Raw genomic sequence first — 26903 nt, 5'->3', positions numbered from 1 at the left:
AAAAATGGAGTATAAAAGTGACTGGATTGTACGGCCTTGACCTCTGGCATACTGACCAATCAGCTGTGAAGAGAAATCAAGCTGGTCACTGTGCGACGCCTCCTGCTGGAAAGCATGCATATGTACACAGCCGGTGAAGCCCACTCTGCCGGCATTCACTGTGTCAGTTTACTCATGAAAATTACCGTAAGCCGTTTGGTGGGCACCGTTTTAGCCTTAACGCCAGCGAGTGCTCCATGTCTATTCCGAGATCCTGGATCTCGCAGATGAATTGATTGCGTTGCTAATGCTAGCAAAGGGTACAGAGCGCAGGCAGGGAAATGACTTTGAAATGCAGATGAGCCATGACCAGATCCAATGAGATCAAGGCTGATCTGTATTTCAAATTAATCAATCCAATTTAGTTCCATGTCCATTAGATTTTAGGAAAACATCTATCGATCACAGATTTAATACTATTAAAGGAGCTAGCATCTACTGCTTTGGTGGAAGAGGGTTTCAAACTTCTACTGTGAAGAAATGTTTCCTAATTTGTCCCTTAAATGGCCTAGCTCTGGTTTAAGTTTATGTTCATTTGGCCTGGACTCTGGCACCAACACAAAGATTCCTTACTATGTAAACACTATCAGTTCCTTTCTAAACCCCACAAACCTCAGTCAAACCACTCCTTAACCTTTCATATCCCAACGAATGCAAACCTGGTACGTAATTTCTGCACAGAATTGAAACTTTCAGCCCTTGATAACTTTCAGGTGGACCAAGTCCTTCCTACGCGAACACAGGTGTGGTGCCGAGAGTGTTGCACTTCTGGTCTAACTAGAATTTCATATTGTAGCAGAACCTCCTCCCCTTTATATTCCAGCTCTATTTAATGTTCCATTAATCAATATCTCTTTCCCTGTGGTCGTAGTTTCTAAAATGAGGAAGGGTGGATTATGAGGGAATTTCAGTGGGAACTTCTTTACCTGGAAGAGAATAGAATTGTGGAATTAGTTCCAGGAAAGTACTTTAAACTTGCTTATTATAAACACAGAATAGGGTGAATTGGAGAAGGAAAGGGTTGAGAGCTATGATAGAAGGTGTGGTTAAAATTTAATTTGGAATTTGTATGTCTTTCATATCTCTGCCAAACAATGCTGATTCACAAAGTGGTGCTTGAAGGTATTCATAGAATCATAGAATCCCAATAGTGCAGAAAGAGGCCATTCGGCCCATCGAGTCTGCACCGGCACTTCGAAAGACCACCCTACCTAGGCCCAATCCCCCATCCTGTAACCCCACCCTGAGGGGCAATTTATCATGGCCAATCCACCTAACCTGCACTGTGGGAGGAAACCGGAGCACCCGGAGGAAACCCACGCAGACACGGGGAGAACATGCAGACTCCGCACAGTTACCCACGGTCACAATCAAAGCCGGGTCCTTGGCGCTGTGAGGCAGCAGTGCTAACCATCACTATTTACATATTTTGTTGTTTGAAATAGTGTTGATATTATCATCATCCAAGACCCATCACCTATTGGATATTCCCGGCAACAGCTCAATTTGGAAATTCTGATTCCTGTTTTGTAAATCCATCCATGGCCTCACCCCTCCCTATCTCTGTGATCTCCTCCAGATTCACAGCACTCTGAGATCTCTGCACGTCTACAATTTTCACCTCCTGGACATCCCCAAGGCCTGAGCCTTCAGTTTCCCAAGCTCCAAGCTCTGCAATTCTGCCCCTGAACAATTCCACCTTCCTCCCGCACCCTCCCCGCCCCTCCTCCCGCCTGCCCCCTCTTGCACCTTCGTTAAAAGAGTATTAAAACCTCTACAACTCTACCCATGACCAACCCCTCCTCCAATCAAAACTTGACAGATTCATAGAAGGAAATATGACCCATGGCTAGCCATATATATTAATATATGATTATTAATGTTTTCTGTGAAGTGTTTGGGAAATGTTTCCACTCATGGAAAAGAGCAGAACCAGGCGGCCATAGATGTGAAATAGTCGCCACGGGGAAATTAAAAAAAAATATCTTCACCTGAGAATGGGAAAATGTGGAACTCGATACCACGGAGAGCATTGGAAGGAAATAGTACAGGTGCCTTTAAGGGGAATATAGACTAGCATATGAGGGAGGAGAGAGTACAAGGTTGTGTTGATAGATATGGAAGGGTAGGAGGGGACTCGAGTGGAGTACGAACGCTGACCTGGACTGATGGGGCGAGGGGTCTGTCCTGTATATTCCACGTCGCTGCACGTTTTGCTACTTCAAAGGCAATATATAAATGCTAGTTTGTGTTTTTGTTGTGAATAAGAGAGACAGTAATATTTTATAGGAAGGGGACATGGAAATATCTTGTCTCTGGAGCCAACAACGTTCACATTGTGTAATTGTTCGACAGCTTTTACCAGACTGGGAAAATGACCGAAGATCATTTTTCAAGCCTTGTGGTCAACTCAACCAAGCAAGGGACCAAAATCCAAAGCCTCCTGAGCAACAGGTATGTCAGTAGATGTTAAATTGAAGGTGGATTGGAGGGGGTGGGGGCCTTTCTGAGGGTGGCCAGTTTCATCTCCATCTTCTGCTGTGTGCTGCAGTGGGTGTGGTTGGCTGGAGCAGTGCTGTGAGTGACCTCAGAGGCATCCGGTTCCAGCTTTGCGTGCGTGACTCCAGATTAAGGAGGCAGACAAAAGTCGGATTTCACTATGTGCTGCCCTCCTGCCCGTCCAGGTATACACATAAAGATTAAACATGGGACTGAGGCAGAAAACTGCAGCCCAGAGAGCTAAAACCCTGGACAACCAGTTTGTTCAGGAGAGGAGGGAGGGAGAAAATTCGCTGTAGTATTGGAGATGTCAACAATTTTTTTCCTTATGATAGCCATCTCGCAGTTTGCATTAGGTGTTATCTTAATGGTGCTGAGAAAATATGGAAGGGTATTTACTTCAATTTCATTTTGGTTAAGAGAATCCAAGGCGACATCAGATCGATGTGCAATGAGTTATCTCTGTGACTCTGGTGTGTAATAGCCGGTTAGTTTGTCCGTCTAGCTCAGTGGGCTAGACGGCTGGCCTGAACAAGGCCAGCAGCGCGGGTTCAATACCCGAACAGGCACCAGAATGTGGCGACTAGGGGCTTTTCACAGTAACTTCACACTTGTGACAATAAAATATTATTATTATTATAATGAGTGGTCTTTGTGTTTCAGCCCCCAATGTACCACCAAAGATACTGTCTTTCTCAAATGCATTGGTAAGATTAATTCTCTTCAAACCAAATTAATTTAAGCTCTAATTTTGTTTATGTTAATGTATCAGTGCTGGAGAATTAGATCCATTCAGGTCTTGGAACACATTGCAGGCGTCAAACACCCCCAGGGCAGGTGTAGCACGGGAGAGATATAGGATGCGATTCAACTAATTGGGAACAAAGTCCTATAGCGAGCACGTTTAGCCCCATGTTTCCAGGCTTTCGCAGTGCTTATGAGCTGTATTTAATGGAAGTGGCTGCCTGCTGGAGAGTATTTTACAGCCCACCCAATTAAGCACCACTTATGTACTTAACTGAATAGCAAAGGGCTTTCCTCAGGATCAAGGACGCCAAGGAGCAGATAGACATAGAACATACAGTGCAGAAGGAGGCCATTCGGCCCATCGAGTCTGCAGCGACCCACTTAAGCCCTCACTTCCACACTATACCCATAACCCAATAACCCCTCAGAACCACTAAGGGAAATTTATCATGGCCAATCCACCTAACCTGCACGTCTTTGGACTGTGGGAGGAAACCGGAGCACCCGGAGGAAACCCACGCAGACGCAGGGAGGATGTGCAGACTCCGCACAGACAGTGACCCAAGCTGGGAATCGAATCCAGGTCCCCGGTGCTGCGAAGCAACAGTGCTAGCCACTTCTGCTACCGTGCTGCCCTTTCAAAAGTTGCCAGCCAGTCAGACTCTGGCATTTCTAATGAGCAGCAGGGAGGCGGTACACACCTGAGGCCCAGGATCATCACTGTGTTCCAGGCCATAGGTGGGTGGTGATGAGAAGGGGTCTCAGGGGGAAGGAGGTTTGACAGGGCAGCAAGAACAGGGGGTTTATCCCTCAGCGCCCACGCTCACCCGCACTTCCCGATGGTCGTTCCCTTGATCTTCCGCCAAACCCCGCACGGGTTTGCCTGCCATGGTCCAAGAATGGCAACCCCCCCACCCACTGTTGGCTTAATACCAACATCGGCAGGGCCTCAACTGGCAGCAGGACCGAATCCCTGCACAACATCCTGCCCCAGGCTGGAGGCAGGAGCGTGGTGTGGCCCCCTCCTGTCAAAACCCGACCTAATTAACTGCGTCCCCTTTACCAAGTTTGTCACGAGTGCGGGCATTAAATGCTACCTGATGATTCAGATTAAATGCTGCCAGGTGACTGAGTTTACTAAGTACAATGCCCTGGAATATTCCTTCAATGTGGAAGGACGTGTGAGAAACTATTAGCTATCGACGCAATCGGAAAAATCTCCTGCAACCACAAATCAAAACAACCATTTCTTATGAATGTCACTCTGAATAAAATCTCTTTGCGTGTATAGACTGTGGCAAGAGGATAAAGACCACAACAAGAATCGTGGGTGGATCGCCAGCCCAATTGGGCTACTGGCCATGGCAAGTTAGCCTCTATTACAAAGGCCGGCACGTGTGTGGTGCAACCATCATCTCCGAGGACTGGGTCATCACCGCGAGCCATTGCTTCTTCGAGTGAGTATCACTCCTGGCTCTTTGTGAAGGAGACAATGGTGATGTTAGCCTTCAACCTTAAAGCTGAATGGACAATAGGCCAAAGGGGATTGTTAAAGTGGAGAAGGAGAGATTGTTGGGTGTAGCGAAAGCCCTGGGTTAAGGGAAAAAGTCCAAGAATTGCTTGTGGGTTCCGGATTGTGCATTGCAAGGAAATCTCATTCGAACTTTTAAACCTTAACTTGAACGTCTTCTGACCCTTGGTTTAGTTTGTGGTGGGTCTAGCCGGGTGGGGATGACACCACTGACACTTCACCCCCATTCAGACCTTGAGTTAAAATAACAAATTAGTGATGTGATTGGTCCAATGTGCAAGCTCAGAGGGAAGCTCACAAGGTGGACCCTCCATCCTCTCTCCTGCCATTGCAGGTCATCCAGATGGAGGAGGAAAGGGGTGGTGGAGAAGGGCAGCATGAGGAGAGCAAGGAAAAAGCTATGTCCTTTGAGCCTATAACCGATATTCCTTCGATTGCAGGGATGATAGCTATAAGACATCTAACTGGAGGCTGTACAGTGGTTTCATTTCTCAATATCAGCTCCTTGAAGCCACTCAAAGTTCTGTCTCGAAAATTGTCACTCACAGAGGGTACAGTTCGGATACGAATGATAATGACATTGCTTTGATGAAGCTCACTCGACCATTGCAGTTTACAGGTAATGTCACATTAAGGATACTTGCCCCTGACCAATGTTTTATCTGATACCATGATTGTTAAATTCTGCATTAATGATACACTGGAACAGGAGGACACATCTGCGGGTCGTAGATTCCCTGCGCAAACTTCTCAAGTTTATTTACAATGTGACCGACCCCCTTAATCAGCTGGGTATTTGGAACAAAATCTATGTAACAAAATATCTTTCATGCTGATGATCCAGAGCCGGTGTTAGTGAGTGAACTTTTCATACTCTGTTGCAGTCGTCCTTAACATCAATTCAGGTACAGCACGGGGTTACATACAGCACGGGGTGAGATACAGCACGGGGTTAGATACAGCACGGGGTTAGATACAGCACGGGGTTACATACAGCACGGGGTGAGATACAGCACGGGGTTAGATACAGCACGGGGTTAGATACAGCACGGGGTTAGATACAGAGTAAATCCCCTCTACACTGTCCCCATCAAACACTCCCAGGATAGGAACAGCACGGGGTTAGATGCAGAGTAAATCCCCTCCACACTGTCCCCATTAAACACTCCCAGGGCAGGAACAGCACGGGGTTAGATACAGAGTAAAGCTCCCTCTACACTGTCCCCATCAAACACTCCCAGGACAGGTACAGCACAGGGCTGGATACAGAGTAAAGCTCCCTCTACACTGCCCCCATCAAACACTCCCAGGACAGGTACAGCACGGGGTTAGATACAGAGTAAAGCTCCCTCCACACTGCCCCCACCAAACACTCCCAGGACAGGTACAGCACGGGGTTAGATACAGAGTAAAGCTCCCTCTACACTGTCCCCATCAAACACTCCCAGGACAGGTACAGCACGGGGTTCGATACAGAGTAAAGCTCCCTCCACACTGCCCCCACCAAACACTCCCAGGACAGGTACAGCACGGGGTTAGATACAGAGTAAAGCTCCCTCTACACTGTCCCCATCAAATACTCCCAGGACAGGTACAGCACAGGGTTAGATACAGAGTATAGCTCCCTCTACACTGTCCCCATCAAACACTCCCAGGACAGGTACAGCACGGGATTACATACAGAGTAAAGCTCCCTCCACACTGTCCCCATCAAACACTCCCAGGACAGGTACAGCACGGGGTTAGATACAGAGTAAAGCTCCCTCTACACTGTCCCCATCAAACACTCCCAGGACAGGTACAGCACGGGGTTAGATACAGGGTAAAGCTCCCTCTACACTGTCCCCATCAAACACTCCCAGGACAGGTACAGCACGGGGTTAGATACAGCACGGGGTTAGATACAGAGTAAAGCTCCCTCCACACTGTCCCCATCAAACACTCCCAGGACAGGGACAGCACCGGGTTAGATACAGGGTAAAGACCCTCCGCACTGTCCCCACCAAACACTCCCAGGACAGGTACAGCACGGGGTTAGATACAACACGGGGTTAGATACAGAGTAAAGCTCCCTCTACACTGGCCCCATCAAATACTCCCAGGACAGGTACAGCACGGGGTTAGATACAGAGTAAAGCTCCCTCTACACTGTCCCCATCAAACACTCCCAGGACAGGTACAGCACGGGGTTAGATACAGAGTAAAGCTCCCTCTACACTGTCCCCATCAAATACTCCCAGGACAGGTACAGCACGGGGTTAGATACAGAGTAAAGCTTCCTCTACACTGTCCCCATCAAACACTCCCAGGACAGGTACAGCACGGGGTTAGATACAGAGTAAAGCTTCCTCTACACTGTCCCCATCAAACACTCCCAGGACAGGTACAGCACGGGGTTAGATACAGAGTAAAGCTCCCTCTACACTGCCCCGATCAAACACTCCCAGGACAGGTACAGCACGGGGTTAGATACAGAGTAAAGCTCCCTCTACACTGCCCCCATCAAACACTCCCAGGACAGGTACAGCACGGGGATGGGTACAGAGTAAAGCTCTCTCTACACTGTCCCGATTCACGTGTGTGTGCGTGCACGTGTGTTAATGAATCACTTTGATTTGCTTGACGTTTATTTTTATGCTAATACAGAGTTGTAACTTTTCCAGATTACGTCAGGCCTGCCTGTTTGCCAACTCATGATCAACAATTTCTTCCTGGAATGGCGTGCTGGATTACGGGTTTTGGTCACACAAGGGAAGGTGCATGTAAGTAAAAGTATGTTTGTCGGTCAGTCAGAGTATTCTGGAGGATGGGTTACCGTACCCTGGTGTCCTATTCCCAGAGCTTGCACAGGATCAATCTCTTCCGCTTAACAGCCTTCCACAGGAACATTAATTCAAAGAGACAAACATTGTTCGCAAAATAGAAACCAAAAACTGCTGGGAAACCTGTGGGTGGGATTTTCCAGCCACGCCAAAGTCCACCTAGATTTGAATGGCTCCCCACAGGGAAAGCTGCCATTCCGAGGCTGCTCCCTTCCTGTTTTTATTTCAGATTTTCAGCACCTTCAGTATTTTTTTCTTTTTCCCAAAACCTTGTTTGAGAGTTTTTGGATGCCTGCTATCGTGAGAGGAAGTGTAAAATCTAGTCACCTTCAGTAGATCATATCTTCAATCTTACAAGTAAATGACATTTTAATTATGCCAAATACCCTCTTTCTGACGAGCGATTGGGAGCTCTAACTCACGTCAATGGCATCAATACGTGACTCATAATATATGCATTGAGAGACATGTGGGGGAGGGTGGTGGAATTTGCACTATGTATATATTTTTCTTGTTATGTATATTGTTGATTTTGTTGTTGTTAAAATGCCAAAGAAATACCTCAATAAAACATTTATTAAAATAAATAAAAAATATGCATTGTGAACTTGAGTTATAAAATGCCTCCACATCAAAGTAAAGACGATTGGGTGGAGTTTTACTGTCAGAACTCTGAAGTTCTGCGCTACTCCATTTCTGGCATCTTCAATAGTTCAGATTTTAATTGCTCCTCCACTGGCGGCCGAACCTTTAGATGCCTGGGGCGAAATTCTCCCCCAACGGCGGGATGCCCGCCGACTGGCGCTAAAGCCGGCGCAAATCAGACGGGCATCGCGCCGGCAAAAAGGTGCGGAAGTCTCCGCATCTTTGGCGGCCTAGCCCCAACATTGAGGGGCTAGGCCGACGCCGGAGGGATTTCCGCCCCGCCAGCTGGCGGAAATGGCGTTTGTTGCCCCGCCAGCTGGCGCGGAAATGCGGCGCATGCGCGGGAGCGTCAGCGGCCGCTGTCAGTTTCCCAGCGCATGCGCGGGAGCGTCAGCGGCCGCTGTCAGTTTCCCGCGCATGCGCAGTGGGGAGAGTCACTTCCGCCTCCGCCATGGTGGAGACCGTGGCGGAGGCGGAAGGGAAAGAGTGCCCCCACGACACAGGCCCGCCCGCGGATCGGTGGGCCCCGATCGCGGGCCAGGCCACCGTGGGGGCACCCCCCGGGGTCAGATCGCCCCGCGCCCCCCCCCCCAGGACCCCGGAGCCCGCCCACGCCGCCTGGTCCCGCCGGTAAATACCAGGTTTGATTTACGCCGGCGGGACAGGCAATTCTTGGGCGGGACTTCGGCCCATCTGGGCCGGAGAATCCAGCGGGGGGTCCCGCCAACCGGCGCGGCCGGATTCCCGCCCCCGCCCAATCTCCGGGAGCGGAGACTTCGGCGGGGGTGGGGGCGGGATTCACGGCGGCCAACGGCCATTCTCCAACCCGGCGGGGGGTCGGAGAATGACGCCCCTGGGCTCTAAGCTCTAAATACCCAAGCTAAACCTCTTTTCTTCTCCGCTCCTTTCCTTCCTTAAGATAGTCCTCAGATTAACCCTTTGGTCAAGCTTTTGGCCACCTGACCAAATACCTCACACTGTTGCTTGATGTTAAATTTTGATTAAAAGCACTTTCTTGTGAAGTATATTGGGATGCTTTCCTGTGTTAAAGGCCCAGCAGAAGCACATGTTACTGTTGTTGGTAAGTGCGGTTGACTTGGGCACGATTACATTTCAGAAACTGTTGTTCAGGTCAGTCTGAAACGATGGTGTCCGCGTCATTTTCAGGGTGGAGTTAATGAGTGGAATCGTGATGTCCTGACCATAACCCTTTGTAAAATGCATTTCAGCTTCAACTTCAAGCATCCTTCTAGAAGCTACTGTCAACTTAATCAGCAGTGGTACCTGCAACCAGCGAAGTTATTACAATGGAGCAATAACGCAGCGGATGGTCTGTGCCGGAAAATTCGGCGGGGGAGTTGATTCTTGTCAGGTGCGTGATAGTCAGAAAGCAGGAAATCCGTCCATTCACCTCTGGGACCCCAGCATGGAATTGGGGGTCAGATCGACGGGCTTCACCTGGGTTCCAAATGAATTGAATCTGAGGAGTACCTCACCCCCAATTGTGGTGGGCGTTTGTGGAGCTGGCAGCAAGTGGGTGGTCTCATCCATAGAGATGGGCATGTCACAAAATGCTAACCCATGTTACATTGGAGGGGGGGGGAGGATGGCTTGAGGGGCCACAGGTTATCCTTTTACCTGTAAGGCGGCACCTCTGACAGTTAAGCACTCACTCAGCGGGACTGTGGCTGGATATTGTGCTCAAATCTCTGGAGTGGGAAAGGCACATCCTTCGAATGCAAAGACATCCACCGAGTCATGGCTGGTGCTTCCTTGCAAACACTGAGCAGAAGACTTGACAAGTGTAGCACAATCACTCACGAGGCGGGAAGAGATGAAGTCAATCGATGGCTTTATTACGCAGACTTGTTACCCAGCAGCTCGGTTACAGAATGCGGCTGCTGGGAGAACCCGGGTTCTTATACTCCGCCTTACTGGGTGGAGCCAGCAGGCGGCAGATCCAATCCGGGCCCAGTGTCTGTCCACCAATAGCCGCTCGGCATCACTGGGTACCGTACTACCCCTAATACATACCACCACAACAAGGCTTTAATCTCGCCCCTCAGTCTCACTCAATGAAAGCCCGGATTGTCCAATCAAACACACAGATAGCTTTACCCAATTGATACAATTTTCCAATGATTAATCTTAAAGACATGGCAAGTTAGGACGAACGTGAGTTACACAAATGAGCCTCTGGACCCCATGTGAGCACATTCTCACAAGATGTATCCCACTATATCATTCTCCATAACTCACAGCCCACTATTCAAGCACAGGATAAACCTTCATGTCATCTCCATTTAAATGAAATATTCGTGCATGGGATGTGGGCCAGCATTTATTGCCCATCCCCATGGGCATTTAAGAGTTAACCACATTGCTGTGGATCTGGAGTCACATGTAGGCCAGATAAACTGGCAGATATCCTAGTGAACCAGATGGGTTTTTACGACAATCGATAATGGTTTCATGTTCATCTTTAGACTTTTAATTCCGGGATTTTGATTAATTCAAATTTCACCATCTGCCATGGCGGGATTCGAACCTGGGTCCCCAGAGTATGACTCTGGGTCTCTGGATTACTATAGTCCAGCGACAATACCACTACGCCACTGCCGTCCCTGAAAGCATTGAAAGCAAACGCCAAGGCTTTGCATGGGGACTGTGGTCCGTGCTCCAACCAGCTGCCCTCTGTCATGTGAGAGTACCTTTAAGAAATGGGTGTTTATCAAATAGCTGCAGTGATGTCAGTGTGTGGGTGGAGCTGAGCTGGAACTCTACTTTTACTTTCGCTTTGAGCAAAAAGCTGGTGTGTGTCTGAGTGTTTTAGTTTTGTTTTCAGAGCTGGATAGCTACAGGCAAAGCAAGCAGCTGTATAAGGCTCTCTCTCTACAAGCTACAGACTGTCTTCAGCTCATTTGAGGATTTCAAAGTAATACTTGTTTCTGTAGAGAATTTAAACCCGCTGTCTTTCTTTGAAAAGGGTTTAACATATGGATGTTGTTAGGAAGGTTATGAAGGGTTATTTATCGAATATTGTATCTGTGGGGATTATAGGTGTTGATAGTTGTGAAGATGTTTACTGTGGGTTTATAAAGTGTTAACTGGTTTCATAAATAAACATGGTTTTAATTTAAAAGTACTTTAGTTCTCTGTTGCATCACACCTGTAAAGTGGGCCCGTGTGCTCCCCATAACCACAATCTATTAAAAGTCGTGGGTGAGGCGAACTCCATGATACACTTTGGTGTTCTCTAAACCCTGGCCCATAACACCTCTCACTGCAAATCTCTTCTCTTTAAACCCTAGGGTGACAGTGGTGGGCCTCTTGTATGTGAAGTTTCCGGTACCTGGTACCTGACAGGGGTTACAAGTTGGGGGATTGGCTGTGCTCGGACCAACAAGCCAGGTGTTTACGCCCGAGTAACAGAACTCACTGACTGGATCTTCACACAAATGGAGGTAATGATGACTCTCGTATTTATATTGACTTGAGAAAGTATTTTGTGATGAGAGTCTGACAATAATGACGTGCAATCTAGTTCCAACTTTGACATAAGGATATGTCCCAAGGATATCCAGGGAATGTAATCAGACAGGTCAGAGAAGCTGGAATGGGATGGTGCACAGAGGGTCGGAGGAGGTTGGGAGGGCAAGAAACCATGGCGGAATTTGAAGAGAAGTTGAAAGTCGGGGCATTGCCAAATCAGGAAATAAAGTAGGGTGGCACTGCCAGGTTGGCAGGGGCACTGCTAGGGTGCCAATCTGTCAATGCCAAGGTGCTCAGGTGCCAGGTTGACCATGCCAGGGGTCAGGCCTGGGGTGCCTTGCCCTTAAGAGATGGGATGAGGGGGGGGTGGGGGCTCGAGGACCCCATAAGAGGTACGTTGGCTGCCATGGTGAGGTCTGCACACCACGTGGGGTGGCTGAGAGGGGCCGAAAGATTGGGCCGGCATTTAAAAATGGTGCCCCGATCTGGGAACACTCTTCCAGAACGTGATTAAAGTGTGGTCTCGACAAGGCATTCCCCACCGAAGCCAAAATAAATGGCAAATTGCCGTTAAATAGAGGTGTCTCTCTAGATGCTGCAGCGCTGACAAACACCCCGCGAAACGCACCGAAAAGTGACTCTATTTTTGTCCCATTAAATCGCGCCCATCCATATCTCTACTTCAATAAGTGAAAGTCTCCTGATGGCCTGGTTAACATTTTTCATTGTCAAATTGCAACACAAAAGAACTTTCAACTCATTGACACACATGGTTATCTACTTATATAACAATTAATGTGAGTGTCTCCCAACACATTTCCAAGACAAATCAGGCACTCTATAAATAGAAATATTTATTACCTACCTTTCAATGATGATACAATGTTGATCGCAGTGAGTAAATTGTGTCAATGTCAATGTATATTGCCTGCAATATAAGGATGTAACTTTATTTTATGATGAAGTTTGGAGGCTTCTTAAATCATCTCACAGTGGCAGCTAGGGTTTGTGACACTTTGCTTAGGGGTATGCATAGTAACGGGAGGAGGCAAGTTAGACCATGGCTGATCCCTTACCCAACCAAAACAAATTTTATTCTCAATGTTTATATAGCCTGTTTTTTGCAGGGGTGGAAGACAGGTGTGATGGGTGTGGGGGGGGGGGGAGTGGGCGCGAATAACGTCCACATGTTCTGGCCGCGTCCACGACGGAGGGAGATCTGGCAGGGATTCTCGGACATGATGCCGAGGTTCTGGGTGTGGGGGTGGCCTCGAGTCTGGAGGCTGCGATATTTGGGGTGTCGGAAGATCCGGGAGTATGGGGTGGGGGGGGGGGGGGTGGGGAGAGAGGCCAATGTATTAGCCTTTGCCTCCCTGATAGCCGGGAGACGGATTCTGTTGTGCTGGCGGGATGCAGAGCCACCGAAGGTAGGGGTGTGGGTCAGCGACTGGCAGAATTCCTGCAGTTGGAGAAAGTCAAGTTCGCTTTCATAGAATTTACAGTGCAGAAGGAGGCCATTCGGCCCATCGAGTCTGCACCGGCTCTTGGAAAGAGCACCCTACCCAAGGTCAACACCTCCACCCTATCCCCATAACCCAGTCACCCCACCCAACACTAAGGGCAATTTTGGACACTAAGGGCAATTTTATCATGGCCAATCCACCTAACCTGCACATCTTTGGACTGTGGGAGGAAACCGGAGCACCCGGAGGAAACCCACGCACACACGGGGAGGATGTGCAGACTCCGCACAGACAGTGACCCAAGCCGGGAATTGAACCTGGGACCCTAGAGCTGTGAAGCAATTGTGCTATCCACAATGCTACCGTGCTTTGCGGGGGGTCGTTCGAGGGCTTCACCCAGAGATGGAAACTACTCATTGATTTCTTCAAGGAGGATTGAGAGATCAGCAAGGGGGAGGGAGAGGGTGATTTGGAGGGGGGGGATAAGAGGGTAAAAATTGGGATGGCAGGATGTGGTGCGGTGTTGGTATCAGGCGTGGTTGGGGATTTGCGGCAATTGTTTAGGTTGATGTGTTGCTCTTCCGATATCTTGTGTATAGATGTAAAAAGCCTTGAATAAAAATATTTGAAAAAAATATATAGCCTGTTTTATCATTAAACCTTGACATAAATGTGTGACCAAAAATCATGATGAAAAGAAGACCTTTGCCGCAAATCCCTAACCTCCCCTGATATGAGCGATGCAAGCTTGTTATTTGTATCATTAATTAGGCAAATAGATGAAGGTGATAATACGGTCATGGATGATGCAGGACTGTGGAAGTCGTAGGTTGATGGGGTAAATGGATAATGGGGGACCTTAGGAAGTTTGTGAGTTGAAGCCAGGGTGTCTGATTGTCCCATCCATTGACTTGCAACAACAACTTGCATTTACATAGCACTTTTAGCATAGTAAAACATTGACCAGAGCATTATCGAGCAATGTTTAACACTGAGTCACATTAGAAGATAGGAAACCAGGTGACCAAAATGTTGTCAAAGAGGTAGGTTTTATGGCAGATCTTAAAGGAGGGAGTACAAAGAACAAAGAACAATACAGCATAGCAACAGGCCCTTTGGCCCTCCAAGCCTGCGCCGATCATGTGTCCTATCTAGACCAACCGCCTGCATCCTTCTTTACCCCGTCTGTTCATGTGCCTAACCAGATAAGTCTTCAAGGTCGCTAACGTATCTGCCTCCACCACCTCACTTGGCCGTGCATTCCAGGCCACCACCACCCTCTGTGTAAAAAACCTTCCCCGCATATCTCCTCTGAACCAGTCGCCCCTCACCTTAAACTTGTGCCCCCTTGTAATTGTCATTTCAAATTTTGCCCTGGGGAAAAAGCCTCCAACTGTTCACCCTATCTACACACCTAATAATTTTATAAACTTCTATCAGGTCACCCCTCAGCTTCCATCTCTCTAGGGAGAACAATCCCAGTTTATTCAATCTCTCCGCATAGCTAATACCCTCCATACCAGGCAACATTTTCGTAAACCTCTTCTGTACTCTCTCCAAAGCCTCCACGTCCTTCTGGTCGTGCGGTGACCAGAATTGGGCACAGTATTCCAAATGTGGCCTGACCAATGTTCTATATAATTGCAACATAATGTTTGAGCTTTTATACTCGATACCCCGTCCTATGAAGGCAAGCATGCCATATGCTTTCTTTACCGCCATTTCCACCTGTGCTGCCACTTTTAAGGATCTGTGGACCTGAACGCCCAGAGTAGAGAAGATTAGAGAGGGAATTCCAGAGTTTGGAACCGAGGATAGGGTCAGTGTGTGGGATTTTCCGGCCTTGCTCCGCGGCGTGTTTTGCAGCAGCAGTGGCGGCCTGCTATTGGCCAGCGGCAGAACCTCCAATCCCGCCGCTGTTAGTGTTCACACGCTCCGCCACTGGGGAACCCGCAGCGGGGGAGGGGTTGGGGGGGGGGGGGGGAGAGCAGAAGATCCCAACACGGGAAACAGCCTGAAGATCCCGACCAGTGTTTAGGGAACATGAAGGGGAAGGGTCCTCTGAACAGAAAGATTTTGAAATCGCTGGTCCGGTCTACAGCGAGTTCCCGCTGGGTAATATTTTGTGTGGCACTCGCATTGCCAATCTCTAAGGGGGAGACCATTTTATAAACAAGAGGGAAACCAAGTGTTAAAACCCAAACTGATGAGTGGTCATCTCCTCAGATCTAACATCTGTTTGATTTTTACAGGATTACAGCAACTGATGAAAAGAGTGGACACTGACCAAGGAGACTGTTGCAATCAACGTTGTTAGCTTCAGTCTACACTGTTTCCCCAAAGGACTGGCATCAGGGAGGCTGCGTCTCTCCCATTTCTCATCAAAGCACTGGAAATGTTTATTGAAAGAAAGAGACTGTAACTGCGTAAAAATGTAAATTTGCTCAATCACGTAGGGAAAACTTATTCATTTATCAACCTTGTCTTAAGAAAGCCAAACTTTTCATCTCTCTGTTCCCCCATTTAAGTTACTTTATTGTGAATATTCCCGCAGATCTTTATGGTTTATGTGGGTAGAACTTTCTCGCATGCTGTGTGTGTGTTGGTTTCATTTAACTTTTGGAAACCCAGCAGCACGGTAGCACAGGGCAGCACGGTAGCACAAGTGATTAGCACTGTGGCTTCACAGCGCCAGGGTCCCAGGTTCGATTCCCCGCTGGGTCACTGTCTGTGCGGAGTTTGCACGTTCTCCCCGTGTCCGCGTGGGTTTCCTCCGGGTGCTCCGGTTTCCTCCCACAGTCCAAAGACGTGCAGGTTAGGTGGATTGGCCATGATAAATTACCCGTAGTGTCCATAAGGGTTGGGAGGGGTTATTGGGTTGCGGGGATAAGGTGGAAGTGAGGGATTAATGTGGGTCGGTGCAGACTCGATGGGCCGAATGGCCTCCTTCTGCACTGTATGTTCTATGTAATTCTATGTAAAAAACCCCAATAGAGATTTTCAATTTGAGATACAGGGATATTATCATTATTATAATCTTTATTGCCACAAGTAGGCTTACATTAACACTGCAATGAAGTTACTGTGAAAAGCCCCTAGTCGCCACATTCTGGCGCCTGTTCGGGTACACTGAGGGAGAATTCGGAATGTCCAAATGACCTAACAGCATTCGGGATTTGTGGAAGGAAACCGGAGCACCCGCAGGAAACCCACGCACACACGGGGAGAACGTGCAGACTCCGCACAGACAGTAACCCAAGCCGGGAATCGAACCCGGGACCCTGGTGCTGTGAAGCAACAGTTATATAGGGTGTAAATGTTCCAGTCCTGCTTGCTGTGACAATCATCCTGAGCGGGCCGGACGGTTTGACAGACCATTCAAAGGTCCGTTGACCTCGGGCGGGAATTTTTGGTCGCATGGCTGGAAAATCCCACGCCATAATTCCTGCTTTCTGTGGGCAGATTGCACTCAAAATTGCACCTCGTTTGAGGAGCATTTATTTTACTGAGTTTCACCTCAAACCCACTTGCACTTTGCCAAATGCAAAACTTGCCATAAACCACTCCAATGGAGCACCAAGTTAAAATGTAATTTTAAAAAAAGGTTTGCTTTAAAAATATTCTAGGAGTGGTAACTTGGTGCAATTTTATTAGTTCAACTGAAAATATGTTCATCACAAAACAAAGCACTTTTAATCAGTATTTATCCAGCATCTGCAAGGAACCTTATCGTAAATGAGCAAATATGACTATTTTTTTTTAAATATACCGAACTATTGCCTGGTTACTTTGGGGTGCAGTAGTCAGCTTCTTAGCAACTTTTTTTTAGAAGTGCCTTTTAAAGCGGGCTTGGAGGGCCGAAGGGCCTGTTCCTGTGCTGTACAAAGCCTTTAGGACGAGCTGTTTGTGTCCTTGTACACAAAAAAAATGTTTTATTTTTACAACCTCCTCAAAAGCTCGCAAACTAGTATAATGAACAAAACTTCACCATGGTGACTGCTTAGATCTGAGTGCAGGCACTTTCGTTGGCGGGGCAGAATTCTGGTCCATTGTTTGCTAAACTCACGGAAACTCACGGAAACGCCACCGTTTTGGGTGAGTTACTCTGCCTGCATTGCTTCCTTAATCCTTACTGGACAGAAGCCTATCAATCTCACTCTTGACGTTTTCAGCTGACCCCGCCCCACCATCACATCTCCCCTCCTCCTCTGTAGTTTTCTGGGAGGAATATTCCTGATTTCCCACTAACCTTTGTGTGAAGGGACGACAATAGGCGAGGGCGGAATCGTGGGAACAGGAGGAGCCCATTCTACTCCACAAGATAGATCTGCACTTCGGGGAGATCCTAAATGATCTGAATCCTAACCCCATTTAGAGTGGTTCCACATCACTTAATAACTGTGGAAATCCATCAATCCCATGTTCAAAGCTATCAGTTGAGCTGTAGCATCTGCACTTCTACCACCCTTTGCATGGAGGAGAGTTTAACGTCTTATTTCCTCAGCAGACGGGCTCTCGTTTCTATGGCGATCCACTCTCCCCAGGACAACTGAACCTTCTAAGGGTGTAGGTGATGCCTCGAGCTATGAAGAATGGATAAGATTAAATTGTTCAATTGTTCTATGTTTGATTATGTGAGCCTGGTCACTGATTCATGCTCACTATGCTTGATTAGTCAGGACTGGGTGTGGATGCAGAGCTACCAGAAGCTGAACTGTAATCATGAGTGCAGGCAGTTTTGTGATTGCGGAGATATTTTAAAACTCTGGTGAATAAACCTGTTGTACACTTTAGGAAACTAGTCTCATCTCTGCATTGCTCTGAGATATATGAAATCTACAACAAAGATATCGCACTATGTTTGTTAAATGCTTTTGAGATATTTACCTGTTCTCTCTGATCACTGCTGTGCAGGGGGGGGGGGAAAGTTAATATTTCCTTATAAGTAAAGACGAGAAGAAAGAGATGATTTAAGCAAAGATTTAGCCTCCGAATGCAGTGACCAAAGCATTAAATTGCATTTCATGAGGGTCAATAGCTCTTGGAAACTGGTAACTGGAAAGAACAATATATTTGAAATTAATTCAATCAGACTTGAATATAAACATAAATCTTGATTATTGTAATTATTCAGGTGGTGCATTCAATTATGTGTTTGTCTGAAAATAAAGTGAGATATATTTTCATTCATATTTAATGGGACTTTTGTTCATCAATGAGACGATGTGAGAATGTTATACAGATTGCTGACAGTAAGAACAAAATCATGTTCCTCCCCTAAGTTGTTTCCTTCTGTTACTTAGAGGATGATTTATTAGTCAAACATTTGCCATTACTTAAGATTTACTGATGTCCATCAAAGTTAATTCAGTGTCTACGTGCGACACCCTACAAGAATGTGGGGCGAGATTCTCCGACCCCCCGCCGGGTCGGAGAATCGCCGGGGGCTGGTGTGAATCCAGCCCACGCCGGTTGCCGAATTCTCCACCACCGGGTATTCGGCGGGGGCGGGAATCGCGCCGCGCCGGTTGGCGGCCCCCACCCCCCGCGATTCTCCGGCCCGGATGGGCCGAAGTCCCGCTGCTAAAATGCCTGTCCCGCCGGCGTCGATTAAACCACCTACTTAACCAGCGGGACAAGGCGGCGCGTGCGGGCTCCGGGGTCCTGGGGGGGGCGCTGGGCGATCTGGCCCCGGGGGGTGCCCCCACAGTGGCCTGGCCCGCGATCGGGGCCCACCGATCCGCGGGCGGGCCTGTGCCGTGGGGGCACTCTTTCCCTTCCGCCTTCGCCACGGTCTCCACCATGGTGGAGGCGGAAGAGACTCCCTCCACTGCGCATGCGCGGGAATGCCGTCAGCGGCCGCTGACGCTCCCGCGCATGCGCCGCCCACAGATGTCATTTCCGCGCCAGCTGGCGGGGCACCAAAGGCCTTTTCCGCCAGCTGGCGGGGAGGAAATTCGTCGGGCGCCGACCTAGCCCCTTAAGGTTGGGGCTCGGCCCCCAAAGATGTGGAGGATTCCGCACCTTTGGGGCGGCGCGATGCCCAACTGATTTGCGCCATTTTGGGCGCCAGTCGGCGGACATCGCGCCGATACCAGATAATTTCGCCCAGGATTCTCACGTCACCGCTAGGCATCAACCTTGCTGTAACTAATTATTTGATACATTCTTATTATTAAATGTGTTGGAATACAATGGTCCATTCATTATATGAAACATTCGTTGAAACAATGTCTGAATTTCTTCAGATATAACCCTAAAGTTCAATAGTTTATTCATTATCTGAAGCAATGACTATCTTTTTACAGACATGGAGCGGAGTTCTCCCCCCCCCCCCAACCACGCCGGGTGGGAGAATCGCCCGGGCGCCGCATGTGTCCCACCACACCGTCCCGATGCCCGCACGCGATTCTCCTACACCCCCCCAAACCGGCGCGGCGAGAATCACGGCTGGCCGCTGGGAGAATCGCCGCTCGCCGTTTGCAATGGGCGAGCGGCGCTTCTCCGGCCCGGATGGGCCGAGCGGCCTGCCCAATATGACGACTTTCCGCTAGCGCCATCCACACCTGGTCGCTGCCGGCGGGAACAGCGCGGGAACGCTGGGTGGGGGGGCGGCCTGTGAGGGGGGTAGGGGGGTTCCTGCACCGGGAGGGGCCTCAAATGGGGTCTGGCCCGCGATCGGTGCCCTCCGATCGGCGGGCCGGCCTCTCTGAAGGAGGACCTCCTTTCCATGCTGCCCCGCAAGATCCATCCGACATCTTCGTGCGGGGCGGCCTCGGGGAGGACGGCAACCACGCATGCGCGGGTGATGTCATTTACGTGGCAAGGCCTGGTGTGCGTAAATGGCGCGACGCCGCTCCTAGCCCCCCAGGGGTGGGAGAATAGGGGGCTGGGAGCGGGCTCCAACACCGGAGTGAAACACTCCGGTTTTCACTCCGGCGACGGCACTTAGACTCCCGATGGGAGAATTGCGCCAATGGCCTTTTGAATAATTCCATTCTCTAGCTATGCACTCAATCAGTACCTAAAGACATCAAATAAATCAATGAGTGAATAAATCAATAACCTATCAGAGATTCACTCCTGCTTCACAGTCACTCAATCCCTTGGCTTGGCGACTCACCAGGAGGGACTAGAGCATACCTTGTCCAGAATTATTTCTCCATGAGGAGTGGGGCGGAGCACTGTGCCCTCCACCTTGGCCCACACTCTGTCCGTAACGCTCTCCGCCCTCCTTTGCAATCCTTCTTTTGAGCCCAACTCTTTGATTAAACATTTGGGCACCTGTCCTAACATGTCCTTCTTTGACTTGGTGTCATTTCTCCTTTGTCTGATTGCACTCCTATGATTGGCCTCAGGATATTGTGCTAACAGTACTATGTATCATGTTGTCATAGACAGAATGTTTATTGTTCTTTTGTTGGCCACAATCAGTATGTTTCGTACAGAAAGAGGTGCGCCTATGTGTTCCAATTAATTCCTCAGAGTAGGAATTCCAATTAAATAATTCAGCAGCCAGCTCATGTGTTTTTTAAAAAACGAAGCTATTTATTCTCTCACACTTACCCTGAATTAAACAAATGTCAAACACACTGGGCGGGATTCTCTGATCCTGAGGCTAAGTGTTGATGCCGTCGTAAAGCTGTCGCGTTTTACGACGGCGTCAACAGGCCCCCAGGAGCAGTGATCCTGACCCCCTACAGGGGGCCAGCACAGCACTGGAGCGACTCACGCAGCTCCAGCTACCGATGGCAGCATCAAACGGGCGCCGCGGGTCTGCGCATGCGCGCTGCGACCGGCGCGACCCGTGTACGCGCGCTAGTTGCCTTCTCCGCGCCGGGCCCGACGCAACATGGCGCAGAACGACAGGGGCCCGGCACTGAGTAAAAGAGGCCCCCACCAGGAGAATCCGGCCCGCCGATCGGTAGGCCCCGATCGCGGCCAGGCCATGGTGTGGAGGGCCCCCCCCCCCTCCCCCGGGGTTCGGACCCCCCCTTCCCCCACCAGGCCACCCCCCGCAGGATGGATGCCGAGGTCCCGCGCCGGCTCCAATGGCGGCGGTTCTCCGGTGACCGGAGAATCGGCGGACCAGCGTTGCGTGAATCGCGCCCCCCCCCCCCCCCCCCCCCTCCACCACCCCGCCGATTCTCCGACCCAGCCCGGGGTCAGAGAATCTGCCCAAGAGGTCTCGTTCCCATGCCCTCACATATAAATAGTTTGGATACAGGAAACGATAATGCACCTTTACAGAATACAGTTACAGAGTCTCTGTTTATGACCTCTGGTCGCCCCTGTGGTAGGCCTGTGATATTTTGAATGGATTTGACGAGTTGTAGTGAGGGCATGGCGAGGGTTTTATTTCCCCTTGTGGGAGAGTCTGTGACCAGAGGGCATAATCTCAGAGTTAAGGAACAGCCATTGAAGGCAGAGATTAGGAGGAATATCTTCTCTCAGATGATAATGAATCAGTGGAATTCTTTACCGCAGAGAGCTGTAGAGGCTAGTTCATAGAATTTACAGTGCAGAAGGAGGCCATTCGGCCCATTGAGTCTGCACCGGCTCTTGGAAAGAGCACCCTACCTATGGTCCACCCCTCCACCCTATCCCCATAACCCAGTAACCCCACCCAACACGAAGGGCAATTTTGGACACTAAGGACAATTTATCATGGCCAATCCACCTAACCTGCACATCTTTGGACTGTGGGAAGAAACCGGAGCACCCGGAGGAAACCCACGCACACACGGGGAGGATGTGCTTACTCCGCACAGACAGTGACAGTGACAATGAATCAGTGGAATTCTTTACCGCAGAGAGCTATAGAGGTTAGTTCATAAGTATGTCCAAGGTTGAGATAGACAGATTTTTAATCAATGAGGGAATCAAGTGTTGTGGGGACAAGGCGTGAAAGTGGAGTTGCGGATTATCACATCAGATCAGTCACAATCACATTAAAAGAGAGAACAGGTTCGATCCCGGCTCTGGGTCACTGTCACACTGTGTGGAGTTTGCACATTCTCCCCGTGTCTGCGTGGGTTTCACCCCCACAACACAAAGATGTGCAGGGAAGGTGGATTGGTCACGCTAAATTGTCCCTTAATTGGAAAAAAAAGAAACGGTACTCTAAATTTAAAAAAAAAGACAGAACAGACTCGATGGCCCGAATGGTCCTACTTCTGCCCTTACGTCTTCTGGTCTAAAGCTGAAGAGCTCACAAGTTTACTGTCGTTGAATAGCTAGGAGGTTGGTTCCTGGGTGGATTTAAACTGGAACAGGCTGGGTATTCTGCCTGCCTGATGTCTCACAGCCTATTTCCGAGTCTGGTTCGCAGCTTGAACTGACCTTTCCGATGGCTTGGATGGAACTGACTTCTGACAGCCCCCCAGCTGATTTTGCAAACAGACAAATAGAACATGGCTGTCTCCCATGTGGCCTTTCTCAAGTTCGAAGTCTTTTCCAAATGAAGTACGGTGTTCATGTTGATTCCACAGCCTGTGTCATGTGTTAATACCTCTGGGGCCCGCCCAGTCCAGTATGAGGAAAGCCATTGTAGTACAACGGGATCCCAGCTTTGACAAAGAGTCATCCAGACTGGGAACGTTAGCACCCTTCTCCCTCTCTACACACGCTGTCAGACCTGCTGAGATTGTCCACCATTTTCTGTTTTTGTTTCAGATTCCTGCAGCTGCAGTAAGTTGCTTTTATCTTAGTGATACAATGGGAAGTTCATATCAGCCATTCATTCCCACCTGCCACAAAATGTGTTTATTTCTTTCCTTTTAGCATGTATGAGGCATGTGGAGAGGTAGTCCGGTTAGTCGATAGTCATTTGTGTTGTCCCATCATTAAACAAAGAGATCAGGTGGCTGTGGATGTCCATATTTAATTAGGTGTTAGACCGTGACTTGCTCGTGCCTGCAGCCCAGTTGCCCAAAGTCACATGATTTGTGGCAGCCATCTTAACAGCTTATTTGTGTCCAATTTTCAAAAGTATTGACTGAGAGTTCACAGTATGATGTCCCAGTACTGGGCATGGCATAGAATAGAAACAGAGAAATACTTTATCATAGACCATCAGAAATTACGACCGGTCGCTGGGCGAGTTTCACCTATTTGTTCTTCCCGATGGGACCCCCAAATTGTTATTACCCACCCCCCAGGTGAGGAGGGACGGACTGTCTCCCTTTCTTTATTCAACCCCTCTGTTGGTTGCAACAAGATTAATCGAAAAAGGATCCCTTTTCCCAGTCCCAATATTTATGTTTTAAAAGGAGCCTATTTAATCAGGTTTTCTTGAATTAGATAAAGAGTGAATTTATTATCTATTAAATGAGAGAAAAATGATGACGCATATGTTTAGCACACTGGGCTAAATCGCTGGCTTTGAAAGCAGACCACGGCAGGCCAGCTGCACGGTTCAATTCCCATACCAGCCTCCCCGAACAGGCGCCGGAATGTGGCGACTAGGGGCTTTTCACAGTAACTTCATTTGAAGCCTACTTGTGACAATAAGCAATTTTCATTTTCATTTCATTTCTTTTCATATACATTCACACAGGTTAGAAATGAGAATCTTGTCCAAAATCTAAAAAATATTATTTGAATCAGTTTTTGACTTGTCCGTGAGGAGAAGATGGTGGAACATTGTGGCCATTGCAATTTGTGATTCCAGTTGCGCTTTCTTCAGGCAACTGAGTAGTCGGTTTTGAGATTCTAGTGGTTTGCAGTTTATCTGAGAAGCTGCCCTTTTCTTCTTTTAGCTGTGGCTTTGCTGACTTGGAATGCTTCAGCAATCAGAGAAAGCGAATTACCTGCAAAACCTTTGCAGGGATCTGCTGCTGCTGTCCTTCCTCTTGTGTCACACACTGATGCACTCAGCACTAATCAATATTGACCAGATTTTGCAGCTGGCTTTTATCCCAGTCTTTGCATAATCCTGGAAGGTGAAAATGCACAAACCCGTCAGGGACATTGCTCATAGAATATAATTCCTGCTGAGATGATAATCAGCTTCCATTATCTCCACATGAGATGGCTGTTGTTTTCTGTATGGGTTTTGTGCTTTTAATATGTATCCTTGTATGCAAAAAGGGTGTGATTCCATTGTCTCTCCCTTAGTATCAACCACCGGCAATGCAGCATGTGACGGAATTTTTAAACTACAGGTCCTACTGAAAGGTTCATTATGTCTGAATGTAATTCATGGTTTTCTCCAGCAGTATGATTATGACTGACCTTCTGCCATCATCCCACATTCTCGCCCACTCCCCATATTCCAGGATATCCTGAAAAACCAAGAATCTATCAATCTTAGCCTTGAATATATTCATTGACCGAGCACCTACCTCGTCTCAGCTAGACAATTTCAAAGATGTATAACCCTCTGAGTGAATAAATGTCCCCGCACCTCAGGCCTAAATGAGTAGCCCTTGTCCTGAGACTGAGCCCCATATTCTAGACTCCACAACTCAGGAACCAACCCCTCAGTGTCTGCCATGTCAACCTCCCTTAGAATCCCATGTGTTTCAAGGAGATCTTTATTGAATTCAAATTTCACCACCTGTCGTGGTGAGATTTGAACCCGGGACCCCAGTGCATCACCCTGGGTCGCTGGATTACTCGTCCAGTGACATTACCGCTGCACCACCACAGCTCCAGCTATTGTTCGGTATATGGTTCAAATCTATTCAATACAATATGGTAGCACAGTGGTTGGCACTGTTGCTTCACAGCATCAGGGACCCGGGTGGTTTAGCACAGTGGGCTAAACAGCTGGCTTGTAATGCAGAACAAGACCAGCAGCGGGGGTTCAATTCCCGTACCAGCCTCCCCGAACAGGCGCCGGAATGTGGTGACTAGGGGCTTTTCACAGTAACTTCATTGAAGCCTACTTGTGACAATAAGCGATTATTATTATTAATTCCCGGCTAGGGTCACTGACTGTGCGGAGTCTGCACATTCTCCCCGTGTCTGCGTGGGTTTCCTCCGGATGCTCCAGTTTCCTCCCACGAGTCCCGAAAGACGTGTTTGTTAGGTGAATTTGACATTCTGAATTCTCACTCTGTGTACCCGAACAGGCGCCAGAATGTGGCGACTAGGGGATTTGTACAGTAACTTCATTTCAGTGTTAATGTAAGCCTACTTGTGACACTAATAAAGATTATTATTTTTACATTGTGTAGTGTACAGCTATTGTTCTGTACACAGTTTAAATCTATTCTATACATGTACAGCTGTTATATACAGTCTACTATAATCTACTACAAACCTACTTGAATTATTTGAAGAATACAAAATTATAAAGTTCTAATTAGGATCAGACCAGGTGGATTCAGAGAGAATGTTCCCGATGGTGGGGAGTCCAGAACTAAGGGTCATAGTTTGAGGATAAGGGGTAAACCTTTTAGGACTGAGATGAGGAGGAATTTCTTCACCCAGAGAGCGGTGAATCTGTGGAATTCATTATCACAGAATGTACTTGAGGCCAAAACGTTGAGTGATTTCAAGAAGGAATTTGATATTGCTCTTGGGGCTAAAGGGATCAATGGTTCAGGGGCTGGTTTAGCACAGGGCTAAAAAGCTGGCTTTTAAAGCAGACAAAGGCAGGCCAGCAGCACAGTTCAATTCCCGTACCAGCCTCCCCGAACAGGCGCCGGAATGCGGCGACTAGGGGCTTTTCACAGTAACTTCATTTGAAGCCTACTTGTGACAATAAGCGATTTTCATTTCTTTTTTTTTCATATGAGGGGAAGGTGGGATCAGGGTATTGAACTCGATGATCAGCCTCCTCCTGATTCGATGTTTTTATCACCTCACTCGTCAAAACTTCAGAGAATAGAAATGGTAGGATTCACAGTTAGAACAAGACTCCGGGCGGCACGGTGGCACAGTGGTTAGCACTGCTGCCTCACGGCGCTTAAGACCCGGGTTCGATCCCAGTCCCGGGTCCCTGTCCGTGTGGAGTTTGCACATTCTCCCCGTGCCTGTGTGGGTCTCACCCCCACAACCCAAAGGTGCGCAGGGTAGGTGGATTGGCCATGCTAAATTGCCCCTAAATTGGAAAATAATTCTTGGGTACTCCAAATTTATTTTTCAAAAAAGCAGGAAGAACCAGACTGTGTTGGGGAACCACCCCCACGCTATTTGAACCTGGATTTTCTGCACAATTCTATCACCCAGAAAAAAGTGAGGAGAATAAATCAGGTTCAGCGCGATACATGGTGAAGAGGACAGATGACGGAGAGATTCGACATGCCACAGAAACCTGAGAGTTTATATTGAAAGGCACTGTTCAGTGATTGCCAGAATGGGCTGTACTGACAGCTGATAGCTGTTCATGCCAGCGCTGTTGCAGTATTTAGCTCTGAGCGTTCCACTAATGCAGCCAATCTGTTTAACTCCGCATTTCCCAAACTTTTCCAACCACTTTTAAACTCCAAGGACACTGACAGAGCCCCTGAGAAACATTCTTATTGTGTTGAGGAGCTAAACCACAAAAAATTAATTGCATTTGCCCAACAGACACAGAGGAACAAATTTATAAAAGTATTTCCATTTCTTATCTGTGTACATTTATTATAATTATAATTGGTAAATTCTCCCCTTCAGAAAATACTGCAGTCTTAGATTTTTGTCATTTTTAATGATAAGAGAGCTCATAATGAT

At 48.2% G+C, this 26903-nt stretch overlaps 1 protein-coding gene across 1 annotated transcript in view; it reads left to right on the top strand.

The window, feature by feature from the left end:
- The window catches only part of LOC140398145 (transmembrane protease serine 13-like), a 59571-nt gene extending 41136 nt beyond the window's left edge, over nt 1-18435 (top strand). Inside the window, exons 6-13 of the mRNA XM_072486458.1 lie at nt 2395-2493; nt 3202-3245; nt 4577-4742; nt 5257-5435; nt 7480-7578; nt 9513-9655; nt 11595-11747; nt 15491-18435. Coding sequence (XP_072342559.1) covers nt 2395-2493; nt 3202-3245; nt 4577-4742; nt 5257-5435; nt 7480-7578; nt 9513-9655; nt 11595-11747; nt 15491-15505 — 898 coding nt within the window. The 3' untranslated portion in view covers nt 15506-18435. The remainder of the gene's footprint in view (nt 1-2394; nt 2494-3201; nt 3246-4576; nt 4743-5256; nt 5436-7479; nt 7579-9512; nt 9656-11594; nt 11748-15490) is intronic.
- The last annotated feature ends 8468 nt before the right edge of the window (nt 18436-26903 follow it).

This window comes from Scyliorhinus torazame, chromosome 21 (genome assembly GCF_047496885.1).
Source record: "Scyliorhinus torazame isolate Kashiwa2021f chromosome 21, sScyTor2.1, whole genome shotgun sequence".
In the NCBI taxonomy this organism is placed as follows: Eukaryota; Metazoa; Chordata; class Chondrichthyes; order Carcharhiniformes; family Scyliorhinidae; genus Scyliorhinus; species Scyliorhinus torazame.
This window is presented reverse-complemented; position numbering and strand designations above follow the sequence as displayed.